At 40.2% G+C, this 15,353-nt stretch overlaps 2 protein-coding genes across 2 annotated transcripts; one reads left to right on the top strand and one right to left on the bottom strand.

Moving 5' to 3' along the window:
* Window positions 1-1,575: 1,575 nt before the first annotated feature.
* On the bottom strand, window positions 1,576-8,114 carry plekhj1 (pleckstrin homology domain containing, family J member 1). The gene is made up of 6 exons (XM_080907380.1): window positions 7,710-8,114; window positions 7,468-7,535; window positions 7,307-7,373; window positions 5,520-5,610; window positions 3,407-3,470; window positions 1,576-2,798 (listed from the first exon to the last, which is right to left on the bottom strand). The coding sequence occupies exons 1-6, from the start codon at window positions 7,801-7,803 to the stop codon at window positions 2,706-2,708; spliced, it is 477 nt and encodes a 158-aa protein (XP_080763506.1). The 5' UTR covers window positions 7,804-8,114; the 3' UTR covers window positions 1,576-2,705.
* Window positions 8,115-11,111: 2,997 nt separating this feature from the next.
* On the top strand, window positions 11,112-15,329 carry sf3a2 (splicing factor 3a, subunit 2). Its single transcript, XM_080907102.1, has 8 exons — window positions 11,112-11,246; window positions 12,669-12,937; window positions 13,050-13,096; window positions 13,271-13,380; window positions 13,505-13,554; window positions 13,808-13,948; window positions 14,043-14,111; window positions 14,676-15,329. Exons 2-8 carry the CDS (start codon window positions 12,740-12,742, stop codon window positions 14,943-14,945), a joined length of 885 nt encoding a protein of 294 aa, XP_080763228.1. The 5' UTR covers window positions 11,112-11,246; window positions 12,669-12,739; the 3' UTR covers window positions 14,946-15,329.
* Window positions 15,330-15,353: the final 24 nt, after the last annotated feature.

Genomic DNA, 15,353 nt, shown 5'->3' with positions numbered 1-15,353 from the left:
AATTATTTATATAATGTGTGTGTTTCCAGAGGCCTGTACTACAAAGCCAGTATCTTTCCATTGTCTGGTTTTTACTCACCTTAACAACAAAAGAGATGATATATTTGTAAAGTTTAGACTGGCAAAGTGAAGCTTATATAACCTTTATCTATCCAGATAAAACGTCCCATTGGCATTAAAAATATACTTTTTTGTAAGAGAGATCTGGCCAAGAGGGCAGCAGAAATTAAAACAAATATAACACAGTTGTATAAAAATATTTTCAGTGGTTGAAAAAGGACTGCATTAATTACAATGTATAATGCAGTCATAAAGATACCAGCAAAAACCATATTCTCTTTTTTTATTCATAACTCTTTCATAAATGCTGTTGACTACTGTCTGTTTACAAGTATAAACCATTACACACACACACACACACACACACACACACACACACACACACACACACACACACACACACACAACAAAACACAGAAACATCAGAAATCACTTTCTGGCAGTTCTTGACTGTCTAATAATCCCGACTGTGTAAGTTGACAGACTAATCAATATCACCCTTTAAGGGATGGTACAATCAGGATTATAATTATGAATGAGTATTTCAATATAGTAATGCTTGAAGGACAGTTTTAGATTTCATTCTTTCAGGCGTGGCCTCTGTGGTCTCTTACTAAAGAATAAATTCATGCAGACCTCTGACTGTGAAGGACAAGAACAGTCACGCGCATCAAAAATAAAGAATTCTGTGCCTAAATAATGAGTTGTGTGATAATTATGCATTTGTAAATTTATTTACAAATTTATTTTTAATTATTTTATTTGTTTAAACATTACTAAAGTAATTTATTATTTAATTAAAAATAAAATATTTCAAATATTTCCATATCCTGACAACTGTCAGGCATGGTGGTGGAGGGCTGATGATGATTTAGCGTTGTTTTGTACCCACAAAGGACATTACTGGCACAAGTTTTGCAGAGTCCAGTGAAAATCACATAAAAATGAAAACTTGCTTTGAGACTCTGCTAAAAACAACAACAACAAAAATAAAAAAACCAACCCGTCTGCTGTGCTGATGTTGCATGCCTCTTCTCACTTCATTGACTTTTTGAAGCCTCAGCTCCCTGTTCACAACTCCTCCTTTGCTGGTGTGTGGATTCAAACATCAAAATGACAAAGGAAATTGTGTCGTTTGATAACAGAAATTGGCTTATGGAAAATTGATACACAGGCACTTCTTTACACCAGGGAAATACGAAAGCTCAGTCTCTCGCCTTAGCTGAAATTATTTGCCTTCAGCATCAACTTTCCTTTTTGTTTCATTTTGTGTATTTGTAGTAGCAGTGGAGGTGTGCCTGTCTGTTTAGTTTAGTGTGTGCACAGGGGCTCCAGCTGCACCCTGGCAGGCCAAAATGTATTAAGAACCTATAGAACCTAAGCTACAGACTATTTACAAGAGCTGGATGTAGCCACCGACACACATTACATTTTGTGTGTGTGTGTGCGCGTGTGTGCGTGTTATCAAATGCTTTCACTTTTGGTTGACAGATGACACACTGGATGAATTTAAAATTTCTTTCAAATGGCTTTATTAGTATAAAAAAGAGATGCCAGTGAAGCAGATGTTGTTAACTAAAAACAAAAGTTCTATGTGCAAAACATTTAAAATGAAGATACATTCAATGACATGCAATTACAGAGAGACTCTTGAAAAACAAAGATTTCGCTAATTTGAAAGATGCAAAAAAGTCTTACAGGAAACTTGAGTTGAGAGCAAAATGTCAGCTCTCGTTTTCACAAATATTCACGTGATTTGTTTATTTTTATTTCCTGAATCATGCCAAGAGCCTGGTTTTTAAACACATGGTTCAACAGCTTACATAAAGGGATCTGAATCAAAGTGCCACAGAAAAGGTACAGTAGGCTGATCAAGTACGATAGTTGTAATAAAAGAAACAACCCTCAACACCCAATAACTGTGCAAAAGTATTGTCTCAAACACTAAAGGAATCTAACAATGAGGCATAACATGATAAATACACATCTGGACAGCTTTGCCTTTTTCACAGACACTAAGTAAAATATGTGGCTCAACTCAGCAGCTCAAAAGACTCAAAAACAGTTCAAATCAGAGCAGGAATACTGCCAAAGGTTTTCTAAATCAGGCACGCTATCAACTGTAAGCTTCTTTTAAAAGGCTCCATTAAAACAATGGTTTACGTGTTAATATGTCCTCAAATTAGATATTTTGAACATAGTTCTACTCACATTACTAATAGTCCTGAATGAAAGTCGCTCTTGAAATCACATTGTCTGAATGTATAGCATCAACAGTAGAAAACATAAAATGTTTATACAGGGAACTGATTAACTGGGCCAGAAGTCTAAAAATGACACAGAAAAGGCAAATGAGAATGCCCCGAAATCACAAATATGATAGTGTTGACTTAACCAAAGCATTGCGTTGCTTGTAATGACTGACAAAGACGCAGCAGGACTAAACTGAGGATGGCTTTACATTACCTAAGACACCTGCATAGGTCTGAGGCAACCCGAGATATAATAAATGCAGCGCAGTAGAGCTCTAAGGAGCAAGATTGTGGGCGATAACGCTGTGGTTTTCAAACCAGTGTGGAGTGATGCTGGAATGGCAGAGTGAACTAATCAAAATAAAACATAGAATGTGAACACAGGACGCTGGTCTACAGGGAGGAGGTATCTCTAGCCACAAGCGGCCGACCGTTGCTGACCTGGAAACGAGCTTCATCGGATATACCATACTGCTCCAAGGGGTCCTGTGGAGAAAGCAGGCAGTGAGTAAAACAGTGTACAGGGAAAATTAGCTGTTACTGAAGCAGAAGCAGAGTTTATATGAAATGTTTACTTCAGCAAAATCAGACTCAAAGAACCAAACAAATAGAAAAGCACTCAAACCTAGAGGTCAGAAAGCCTGGCTTTTACTTAGAGATTTTTGAGATCTCCAGAGGTTAGTGGGATTTCAGCTGCGGCTCACACTGCAATGAATAATTATATGCACAATCAAATGTACAACACGAGGAGAAAAGCTTTTGCAGCCTGTCTCATCCCGAGTAACTAGGAAATTGTTTCTAGAGAGACACATTGCTAATTGAGCTTTCTCTGGCATGTTTCGTTGTGCGCTTTGAGAGTCATCATGAAATTCCACAGTGTTGTTTACATGAATCTTAGCAGCCGAGAGAGCTCAGCATTGCCGAGCAAAACCAAAACCATCCCCCTTCATTAATCTACCAGTCTGTCTGCTATTGATGATGATAATATGAACTCCAAACCGCACTGTAACCATCCCACAGTATGAACGCTGCTGATTAGAAGCACCATCTGTGTGGCATTTAGCGCACTGGCGTGCTGCTGCGAGGGGTCTCACCTTCCCTGTGAGCCTGTGGATTTCTGTTCGATAGAATATAAGATTCTTCCTCATGAACTCGTAACTGCAAGAGATTAGACAACAAATGAACTTGACATTTAGGGAGAAATAATGTTAGACAAATACAGTAAAGATCAGAGCTGCAACTCAGCTTGTAACATTAAACACAGTCACAGGAACTTCCTCTGGAGCAAGGATCGACTTAAAATGTTCTGTACAGGAACATTTTAATTGTTTGTTGCTCGTTGACAGGTAGCTGGGCCATGCTAGCTACGTTACGCAAGCTCAGGGTTTCCACCAGTGCGTTACAAACCCGGCAGTCTGCCTGGCCTCGGCTGACCTCCTGTCAGCTCTAAGCACAATGAATTTTACACTCCGCTACCAAGATGGACAACTATTTATTTTCAATACATCTGTCTTGCAGAGACACAGTTTTTCATAGCTGATTTTGTAGTATTTTTATAGCTCATCTTATTAATATAGTTACTATTATTATTATTACTGTTACTATAAAAAATGCTTAAATAAAAAAGTTAAATAAAAGTTAAAAGTGGAATAAAGAACAAATGTTTTTGTTTCATACCATTTACCTGTTCAGCTGATCTGTGTCTACTTCTTGTCCACTAATAAAATCTCTTATTGGTTTATGTAAACAAGCTAAAATATGAATGGGTGCTCTTTTGCTAGGCTTCTTACTGATTTTAGCAGACAGCATCATATGACCCCTATCCTGGCTTCTTTCTGCTTGCTTCCTCTATGGTTTAAATCTGATTTTAGGATTTTACTGATTAGCTCATCCTTGTCTGGGTTCATAGCAGAACTACTGACCCCGTATAAGCTTGCTCACAGCCTTAGATCCTGTAATGACCTTCTTGAAGACAGCAGGCTTACAGAATCACTTCCTCTTTCTTTTTATAGACTTGCTTCTAAGTCAATCCTTGCTCCAGTAGTTCATTCATTTTATTCACATTTTTAGTCTTTTTTGAATATATATGTGTATATTTATGTGACTTTAATGGCTGTGTACCCCTGGCTGTCAATGCACTTTGTAAACTGTGTTATATTAAAATAACAATACACTATAAAAATATAGTGTATTACTGTTATTATGATGATTATTATTTGTGAGAAATGGACTCTGCGGGTCTCTCTGTCTCCCATCTTCTCTCCGCCTGTCTGCTCACATGAAGCCCAGCAGGTCTGTCTGAGCTACCACTCAATTAGCAGTTAGCAGATACATTAATCAAGCACAATATTAAATGTGCCCGACGCCACAGCTGCCAGGTCTGACAATTTTTCCGGCAGACTCACTGAAGCCCAAAGGAGAAGTTAGAGCGCTATGATCCTCCTCAGATATCCTCTGCTGTTTGGGAGTATTATGCATTCCCAGTAAGCTTTAAAACAATATGTCAGAGCTGTTATGGATCAGACTGAAGCCGTTTAACACTCACATTTCTAACACTGTGCCTCTGAAAACAGCAAAATCATTCATTTGTGACAGTTTCACCCATGTGAGTCTGTTACTCTGTTACTATGTGAGGTGTCACTTGTTCTACCCACACTGTTCAAATGGCATAGATGTGTAAGCATATTCAGCTGTACAGAACACAGCTTTTCATTATTTGGTTATTAAGTTAGAAAACACATACAAAATGCTCTTCTTTTAGACTTTATGAGCATATGTAGTCAGTACAGCTCTGTGTTTTTAAATACGTAATATAGAAAATTAAACAAATACAAAAAACAAAACTACTCACTGTGGGGGGTTAAGGGTTTTACTTTTTTTGTCTTGACCATCACCACCTGCACCATGCTTAGTTTGAACTTCAGCAGATCATCATGACTGTGTTTACTTGGCTAACTCCAATGAGTTTCTATCACGTGATTGGCTGATTAAATATTTGCTTTAAAGATCAGTTTAACAGGTGTAACTATTGGAGTATGCAGTGAGTGTGTTCTGACCTTTATGGGATATTATTTGATACCTGGTCAAAAAAATACATTTGGTTTAAAAGTTACGTTTTTCTCCATTTATTAATCACTTATTGACGGCTGTAAGTGTCTGTAAGCTTCTGTGCTTCCTGGAATAAGAAAGAAGAAAAGTCAGTCCTACCTTGCTTTGATAATGGAGTCTATCCACTCGGCACACTGCTCTTCAGTATCACATTCAAACACATATTTCCTCTCTGCTTCATCCAGAAATGCTACAGCAAACAGAGGCCATTAGAGATCAGAAACACATGAAGGAAACAAGCAGAAACAGCAGAGCACCAGTGAGAAAGTGAAATATACAGTTAGGTCAATATGGTTTTGTAGTTTTGCTTCTATATACCACCACGGTTCATTCTGCATCAAACTATTACAATATTACAGAAGTGCAGACTTTAGCTTTAACTCAATGTAGTTAACAAAAGTAATGAACTGACTGTTTAGGTATTACAACCATTTCTTACACAGTCAAACACCTGACTGCCAGTTTCATGACCAGGTGTTTCCTGTTTCCTTGTTCAATGACAAGATAAGCAGATAAAAAGTATGGAGTTGATTCCAGATGATGTTGATGAAGGCGCAGGAGGCCGAATAACCAAAATAAACCTAAATGAGAGACAACAACAACAACTGTAGGAACAGCCAAATGAGCAATCTGGTGCATTCTTAAAAAGGAAGAAGAAATGCACTGGCCAACTCAACAACATCAAAGTCTAGAATGAAGAGACACCTTCATGAATGGAAATGCTGAGAGTTTACAACAAGGTGCAAACCACTGGTTACATTCAAGAAAAGGAAGGCCAGATTGGACTTTTTCAGAAAACATCTAACAGAGTCTGGACAGATCAAACCAAGATGAACTTGTACCAGGATGATGGAAGGAGAAAAGTACAGAGAAGGAAAGACACAGCTCATGATCGGAGGCATCACACATTATCTGTCATACATGGGCATTATATGGCTGCCAGTGGAACCGGATCACTAATATTTATTTTCCCTCCAAAGCGACGAAGTATGTAATCGGTACCATTTGTCTGTCTGCTTGTTAGCAGTTTAGTGTCCACAGTTTTCATGATATAATTTTCACATTTGGTGTGATGGTAGATACCAATACAGCTCGAGGTGATTTCATTTTAGTGAGAATTGTGTCAATGTTAAAGTCACACAGAATATGAAAAATAAAGCTGTAAACTTTATATCATCCACAATTTTTTTAATGGATTGTCTTCAAATTTCACAACAAGAAACTAGACCATGGGGTAAATTAAAACTAGGTTGGCTAAGCATTTGACCTTTATCTTCATTTCTAGCACCCAAGGTCAAAGTTGACCTTGAAAACCATTTTAAAGAAATTATATTGAGTAATATATCATATGAAAGCACATGGAGAGACCAGTACAACACACTTTCAATTTTCTCAATACGACACCCGATGATGTCACAATGATGCCATTAACAGGTTGATGTCAGCATGTTGTAATAAAGACATCATAAAATATAACAGTTTTAGCACAGCCCTTGCTCTTCGGCGGGAGTTGCACTCTGTGACTGCTGATAGAAATATGAGCAAAAGCAACTCAAGAGTTTTTTAAACCAAAGAAATGGGATCGTCTTCAACTGAAGTTGGTCACCCGATCTCAACCCAAAACTAGTAACTAAAGGTGGCTGCAACAAAGACCAGCACAGAGGGTTACAGTTTATAAAAATGGTTGTAACTCCTAAAGAGGTAATGTGATATTGTTGTTATAGCCCTTGAATAAAAGCTGGGAGTCTGCGCTTCAAAGGCATGTTCATTGTTTGATGTAAAAACCACTGGGGTTGTGTACAGAGGCAGAACTACCAAAAACAAATCGGTCACTTATAGACTTACAGTCACTCCTAACTGTACCTCTAAAGGATGCTGAAGCTTACCAATAGAGAAAGTCTGGCTGTCCTCCCTCTCCACCCTACACTGCTCCAGCAGCAAAGCTCCAATTGGCTGCCAAATAAACACTCAGTTAATTTTGACCCCACTTTTGAAAAAAATGTATTCAATTTATCACAGAAAATGCTGTGACAACAAGCATACTGACCTCTTCCTCATCAGTCCGGAAATAAAAGAGGAAGTTGACGACAAGTTTCACTAGCCTCTTCTTTACAACTGCAAGGCCACAAAAGGGAAGTTAGACAGACAAACTCGTCTCTACAACAAACACAAAGCAGCCCAGCTGTCGCATGAAGTACACAGAGAGAGATATGTCTAATATCTGATGCTGACATTAGCTGCTGTGCCCAAATACACGAAACGGAAGTGCGTCTGAATGATTGTCCTTACCGTCTCCTTTCTTGGGACCTCTCATCCCCAGTTCAGCTGCTCTCTCCGAGGGCTGGCGGCTCAGTAACACCAGCTCCTTCTCGTTGAAACGCATCGCGGACACACACAAACACTCACAGGCTTGACAAACAGACGGACACACGCAGGTACACGGATGCTAAAGAGGACCCGTACCCCCAGTCGAAAGCATAACACAGGAGTTAGCTAACGGTAGTACGGTGCAAAAACTATACTGTATACACCGCTGAGTCCACGTCGCTGCTTCGTTATCTAACGTCCCCGAAACCTGTCGGACTGCGTTTGATCATTTCTGAGGGTCAACTGAAAACAACAGCTCTGGACTTCATGTCACACACCCACACCTCTAGTAGTAATGACACTCCTCTCTGCTAAGGTTGTCTTCTTCCTCTTCTTCGTCAGGCGCGTTACTGCCCTCTGCAGGTCAAAAATGGCTCCTTTGCTCTGTGCCCTTTCTTCTTGATATTTACAATTGAACATGTGTATATATTAGTGCTATTTCTTACATTTGTAAACTTTGTAATGTATTATATTATTTCATTACTTTAGTCTGTTACTGTTATTGTCTTGGAGCAACTGAAACCCATATAATTTCGTTAAGGATTATTAAAGTATTCTGATTCTGATTCTCTGCTGGTATTACAAATCAAATCAAATCAAATCAAATCAAATCAAATCACTTTTATTGTCACATCACATGTGCAGGCACACTGGCACAGCACATGCGAGTGAAATTCTTGTGTGCGAGCCCCACAAGCAACAGAGATGTGCAAACACAACAACACAAACGAGCAAAATACAAGAATGGCCAACCTGAAACTAATAAATATATGTACAATATATAATAGTGTATGCATTTCTGGATGTGTATACTAAATATTTTCCTACGTGTGTGTGTGTGTGTGTGTGTGTGTGTGTGTGTGTGTGTGTGTGTATACACATTTTTACAAATTAAATAGTAAAAAAAAAAAAAAAAAAAAAAAAAAAAAAAAAAAATAATAATAATAATAATAATAATAATAATAAAATATATAAAATATACAGAGTTGAATATGTGCAAAACAAGTGGCATTTATATACAGTGTGGAGTGCATAATGTTGAAGTTCCAGTAGTGAAGCTGAGGTGTCTATGACGTGTTCAGCAGTCTGATGGCCTGATGGAAAAAGCTGTCTCTCAGTCTGCTGGTACGGGACCGGATGCTGCAGAACCTCCTTCCTGATGGAAGCAGTCTGAACAGTTTATGGCTGGGGTGACTGGAGTCCTTGATGATCCTCCCTGCTTTCCTCAGGCAGCGCTTCCTGTAGATGTCTTGGAGGGAGGGAAGCTCACCTCCAATTATCCGTTCAGAGCACCGCACTACTCGCTGGAGAGCTTTGCAGTTGTAGGCGGTGCTGTTGCCATACCAGGTGGTGATGCATCCAGTGAGGATGCTCTCAATGGCACAGTGATAGAAGGTCCTGAGGATGCGGGGGCTCATGCCGAATCTTTTCAGTCTCCTGAGAAAGAAGAGGCGCTGCTGCGCCTTCTTCACTGTTTTGTTTGTGTGTACTGACCACGTAAGATCCTCAGCCAGATGTACTCCAAGGAACCGGAAGCTGCTCACTCTCTCCACAGCAGCGCCGTTGATGGTGATGGGGGTGTGTACTTCTCTGCACCTCCGGAAGTCCACTATCAACTCCTTTGTCTTTGCGACGTTGAGGGTGAGATGGTTGTCTTGACACCAGTGGGTCAGGGCGCTGACCTCCTCCCTGTAAGCCGTCTCATCACCGTTGGTGATAAGACCCACCACTGTAGTGTCGTCCGCAAACTTCACAATGATGTTGGAGCTGTTAGTGGCTGTGCAGTCGTAGGTGTAGAGTGAGTACAGGAGAGGGCTCAGTACACACCCCTGTGGAGCACCAGTGTTCAGTGTGATGGGGGATGAGGTGATGCTGCCCAGTCTGACCACCTGGCGTCTGTCAGACAGGAAGCTAAGGATCCAGCTGCAGAGGGAGCTGCTCAGTCCTAGATCCTGCAGTTTCCTGTCCAGCTTCGAGGGAACGATGGTATTGAATGCTGAGCTGTAATCTACAAACAGCATCCTCACATACGTGTCTCTCTTCTCCAGGTGTGACAGGGCAGTGTGTAGTGTCAGGGCTATGGCATCATCAGTGGACCTGTTGTGGCGGTATGCAAACTGTAGAGGGTCCAGTGAGTCGGGTAGTGCAGAGCAGATGAAGTCCCTGACCAGCTTCTCGAAGCATTTGCTTACGATGGGGGTCAGGGCTACAGGTCGCCAGTCGTTCAATGAGGAGATGGTGGAGGATTTGGGTACAGGGACGATGGTGGCCATTTTGAAGCAGGCTGGGACTACAGACAGAGAGAGGGAAAGGTTGAAGATGTGCGTGAACACTCCAGCCAGCTGAGCCGCGCATGACCTGAGGACGCGGCCGGGAATCCCGTCCGGACCAGTAGCTTTGCGTGCGTTCACCTTCCTGAAGCACTTCCGCACATCCTCCTCAGACACAGTGTGCGCACTGACGTCATCCGCGGTGCGCACACTGTCCGGTCTCATGGTGTTCGCTGTGTCGAATCTAGCGTAGAATACGTTTAGATCCTCACACAGAGAGGCCGTGGTCTGCGGTGTGCTGGTTTTCCCTCTAAAGTCTGTGATCGTGTTTAGTCCCTGCCACATACAAATGTATTTGTAATGTCTTTCTAATACTAGAGGTCAGCGGAGAATGGCCAAGCTGGTTCAAACTGTCAGGAAGGCAACGGTAACTCAAATAACCAGTGATTACTACCAAAATATGCAGAAGAGTGTCTCTGAATGGGCAACACATTGAACACTGAAGCTGATAGGATATAGCAGCAGAAGACCACATCTGGTGCCACTCGTGTCAGTTACGAAAGGGAAGCTGAGGCTACAATTCACACAAGCTTATGAAAATTAAATAAATTAAATAAAATTAAATAAGCATATTTATTGGTGCTGCCACATTTGAATGATAGTGTCAGAATTTGGGGTAAAGAACATGAAATTATTGTTCCATCCTGCCTTAAATGCTTCAGGCTAGTGGTGGCTAGCAGAACTTTTAGGCCTCTTAGCACTACAGCTTACCTGAAAATGAAATCGAAACTAAAAAAAACTGTCAAGTACAATGAAAAAAAATTAAGAAATTAAGAAAAAAAACTAAAAAAAATGCAAAACTTTAAAAATTGTGTTTTAGAATTGTGTTTCTACTGAAAATGAAATAGGAAAAAGGCCAGAATTTCTAAATGAACCACTGAGCAGTTTATCTTTTTTAATTAATTATTTTTTACCTCCTGTGTCTGCTGCTGTGAAACAATCAGAAATTTAAGAACACGAAGGCCCCCCTCATAGGTCCAGCCGTCGTGTTGGCTGGAGATCCAGCCCAGCAGGTGGCAGTAACACACCAGAGGGATTTTTACAAACCACCAAAACCCGGGAAAAAGAATCTACTGACGCGCATGCGCGCAACAAATCAGATGAGCGTGTCGCTGTCGTTGTGAAACTGGTGAGTGTTTTGATAAAGTAATCTGTTTGTAGTCTCCTAAAATGTTTAATTTTGTGGCTAACGGATGTGGTCATTTTGCATTTTTAATATTCACTTTAATCATCTGTATTTGTTAAAAGCTTTTCATTTTTATTTGGTAGCACCATTAGCTTAGCATTAAAATTGCTAGCGCATTTAGCGGCTTTTGTATGCTAAAATGCTACAGCTAGCTAGATGTTGTTGGGATCATTCAGAAGAATGGATTTCTTTTTTAATAACGGGAAGAATCTTTTTTTGCTCGCTGGTAAATTGCCACCGATAACTTAACTTGGTCCTCTAAAAACCGCTGTTTGGGCCTTACTCCGCAGTGTTCATGTTGACTCTTTGTAAGGACGTTAGCATTGGGAATCTTCGTATAGAGGGGATTGTAATGACGAGTTGCTTTTAAAACAGGTTATATGACCCATATAGGTTTGAGCAATAAAAATGTGTCCAGGTTAGAGCCTTAGCTAAAACACAAGTAATAATGCAAATCTACACATGATGCTGTTGTTGTGCTACAGCCCTGGAGTGCAGGGTTATTAATGTGGACCTTCACTGGCAGTACTTGTTAGGGCAATGTAATATGGCCAAAAACATTTATCACGATATATATTTGAAAATTTGCGATAACAATATAACTGACGATATAATTGACGCGAGACAAAATATTTTAGAACTCCACAACTTTATCAGTGCAAAAAAAAAACAATGTATTTTCACTTAAACAAGCAGCTGTTTTTTATGTTAATTAAAGCTATATAAAAATTTAACAGTGCAAATGCAAATTCCTTCCTGACAGTTTAACCAAAAGGCATTACCAGTGGAAATTTGCCGACATATCCTGAGCATAACCATGTATAATATCCATAAAACTTAAAAAAGAGGTTATACACACAATGCGGTAATATTATGTTGAAGCACAGTACATATTACTCTGCGAGGCTCCTGACTACGGTACCTGCTCCGACAATCCATCAAGTGGTGCGGCTTCGTAAAGTTGTACTAAAAAAATTTTTGACAGATTTTTGAGCGCCGCGTACTGCATAAAATCGGTACGGTAATAACGACGGCCCACTTGCATTCTCTACCAAAAAATGTGCTTTGGTGTGTATCTGACGGATGAAAGCCAAACCAGTTCCACACCACTGAAGTTGCACCATTTTTACAAACCAATTCTGGTTCATCTGTTTCATTCAACGATTCGCTTTCGCCCTTCTCATTCTCCGTCACCACCATGCTTTTTCCGCCATGTATGTATGAAAACAAAGGCACTGCACATGCGCGTTTTACCCATATTCTTTTGCGATATTTCATTTTCTTATCATTGCCTAACATTATACCGGTATTATGAATGGTATGATATGGCCCAGCCCTAGTACTTATTGTTTTGTTTTTCACCAGGTAATCGGGGGAATCTATTTGGAGTAACTGTCAACGTTCGTGTGACTGTTTAAGTCCAAAACCTTACAAAAATGGATTTCCAGCATCGAGCTGGAGGGAAGACGGGGAGCGGAGGGGTGGCATCTGCCTCTGAGAGTAACCGTGACAGGCGAGAACGGTTACGTCAGTTGGCCTTGGAGACCATTGATATCAACAAAGACCCCTACTTTATGAAGAACCATTTAGGATCATACGAGTGCAAACTTTGTCTGACACTTCACAACAATGAGGTGAGAGACGCATAATGAGACATTTCTCTGTTAACTGAATTTGCTTTTATTTCTTGTCATCGGGGTGTCTTATTTGAAAAGAAAAATTAAAAAATGTCTCTCTGTATTTCAGGGAAGCTACTTAGCTCACACACAAGGAAAGAAACACCAGACCAATCTGTAAGTCCATACATTATCTGTGCTACAACACAGAAGTGCAATAGCTGTAACTTTATGTTCTGATTTAATTAAAGTGGCTGTTTAACACAAATGAGTCCCAATTTAAAACTTCTGGAGAAATTTAAATTTAAAGAAATGTAATTTTGAGGAAAACCTTTTACATACATTTTTCAGAGCACGGAGGGCAGCCAAAGAAGCAAAAGAAGCTCCTGCTCAACCAGCTCCAGCCAAAGTGAAAGTTGAGGTCAAGAAGTTTGTCAAAATTGGTCGACCAGGATACAAAGGTAGGCAAGCTCTGGCATTTTATATGGTAGTCACAGTTTGGTTTATAATACTAGTTTCTTTAAAAAATGCATTGTTAAAAAAATTAACGTTTTCTTTTTCTTTTCTTTTTTTAATTATTCACAGTGACCAAACAGAGGGATCCAGAGATGGGACAGCAATCTTTACTTTTCCAGGTTTGTATATTTTGAAAGAATGCACATAATCCAGTATCCTTTTGAGGCCACGTAAATAAGTTATTATTTGTGTGCTTCAAACCAAAGCAAAATGCTCACTTATTCTTTGGATAATCTGGTGAGTGTAAAGGGGCTTTACACTGAAACTGGGTCACAGGAACAAATCATAACCTCATGCTCTAACCTGCAAAGTTTCACAACACCACAACAGTAAAGGCCATGTGTTACTGACCTTCTTTTCTTGGCCCATCAGATTGACTATCCAGAGATCGCTGAAGGAATTGGACCCAGGCATCGCTTCATGTCTGCTTACGAACAGCGCATTGAGCCTCCCGATCGTCGCTGGCAGTACCTGCTTTTTGCTGCTGAACCATATGAGACCATTGCTTTCAAGGTGAGACCTGCACTTTTCTCTTCCCCTTATGTTTTTTTTTTTCTTTGTCATTTTTTCCTTCACTCGTGTAATAACAAGATGTTTGCTGTTTTAGGTACCCAGCAGAGAAATTGATAAAGCAGAAAACCGCTTCTGGACCCACTGGAACAAAGAAACTAAACAGGTACCATGTATGTTACAGAGTGTCTGCCAGTAGAGTTATTGGGTCCAGCAGCCAGAACCAATGGGAGGGGTGAAGCAAAGTGGACACACTGTGTGTCAAAAACGGAACAGCTGAGGTGTAGATTTAGCTTCTAGCTGTCTGATAAGATGCGCACCTTGGGGAATTTTCCCTGTCTTTCCGTATGAGAAGTCAATAATGTGCCGCAGAGTGAGAGAGCTCTGAATCATTGTTTACCTCATTTACATGCAAACCTGATCTAATTAGTAAACAAACGTGGGTGAATGTCAGCCCGTGGGTGAATGAAGGTAAAACGGTCGCTTGAACTTGTTTATATTTCAAATTTTTTCAAGCTGTTATGCACAAATAGCAGTTGATGGGAACAGTGAGTCAATAAAGTGATCTTAATATTTGTTCTATATGTTTACCTCTTCATCTTAAAAATCCTTGTAAAAAGTTTCTGTGATACACTAGTTTGAACTAGTGGAACTCGTATATTAGTTTTCCTAAATTGTTTCTAATAGTGGAAACATGTCTTTAATTGTTCTTTTTTGTTGTTCTATCCAGTTTTTCCTACAGTTCCACTTCAAAATGGAGAAACCTGTTACCCAGTCGAGCGGCCCAGCACCTGCTGCCACTGTGAAGCGTCCTCCTCCCCTTATGAGTGGAGATCACCCATCAAACGACTCTCTGCCCCCTCCCCCTCCAGGGGGAATGTCCATCCCTCCTCTTCCGCCTGGTGCCCCAGGAGCCCCTCAGATGCCCCCACAGATGCCCATGCCCCCCATGCCAATGAGGCCACCCCCTCCGGAGGGCCTTACATTAGCTAATAACTGATCTCTGGCCAGTGATCTGTTTTTAGTGATTTACCTTGATTTCTGTAATGGTGTGTAGTCGCACTGCCCTGCCTGTTTACAATGTCCATCTCCTTGTAGATACTGCAGTTATGTTTAGTTTTATTATTTCTGCAAAGGGTTAAAGTTCATGTTTATTGGAGTTTTCAGTCTTTGTTTGGTTTATGTAAATGTGCAGGGCAGTCTCTTACTGCAGCATCATAAATATGACCACACTCTTTTGTAATAATATTCACATTCTGGATATGGAGGTGTGATTGGAAGTTCGTATTTTAGGATTATGGTTTTGTAATTAAATGCTGTGGACAAACATAAAATGTTTGTGTCATAAGAGTCTTTGATTTTATAAAGATATTCCACCAAAAGATTTCTTGAGTGTTCTTTAAATACT

Source organism: Rhamphochromis sp. 'chilingali', assembly GCF_963969265.1.
Source record: "Rhamphochromis sp. 'chilingali' genome assembly, chromosome: 16".
In the NCBI taxonomy this organism is placed as follows: domain Eukaryota; kingdom Metazoa; phylum Chordata; class Actinopteri; order Cichliformes; family Cichlidae; genus Rhamphochromis; species Rhamphochromis sp. 'chilingali'.
The sequence above is the reverse complement of the archived record's forward strand: the minus strand, read 5'-3'. Positions and strand labels throughout refer to the sequence as shown.

Bases quoted from the DNA above. Each gene is read 5' to 3' on its own strand.
- plekhj1 (XM_080907380.1), bottom strand. From the start codon at position 7,803: ATGCGTTTCAACGAGAAGGAGCTGGTGTTACTGAGCCGCCAGCCCTCG. The intron at 7,536-7,709 runs GTAAGGACAATC...GTGGCCTTGCAG, and splicing joins AGGTCCCAAGAAAGGAGACG to TTGTAAAGAAGAGGCTAGTG. The intron at 3,471-5,519 runs GTAGGACTGACT...AATCTCTTGCAG, and splicing joins GACTCCATTATCAAAGCAAG to TTACGAGTTCATGAGGAAGA.
- sf3a2 (XM_080907102.1), top strand. From the start codon at position 12,740: ATGGATTTCCAGCATCGAGCTGGAGGGAAGACGGGGAGCGGAGGGGTG. The intron at 13,555-13,807 runs GTTTGTATATTT...TTGGCCCATCAG, and splicing joins AGCAATCTTTACTTTTCCAG to ATTGACTATCCAGAGATCGC. The intron at 14,112-14,675 runs GTACCATGTATG...TGTTCTATCCAG, and splicing joins GGAACAAAGAAACTAAACAG to TTTTTCCTACAGTTCCACTT.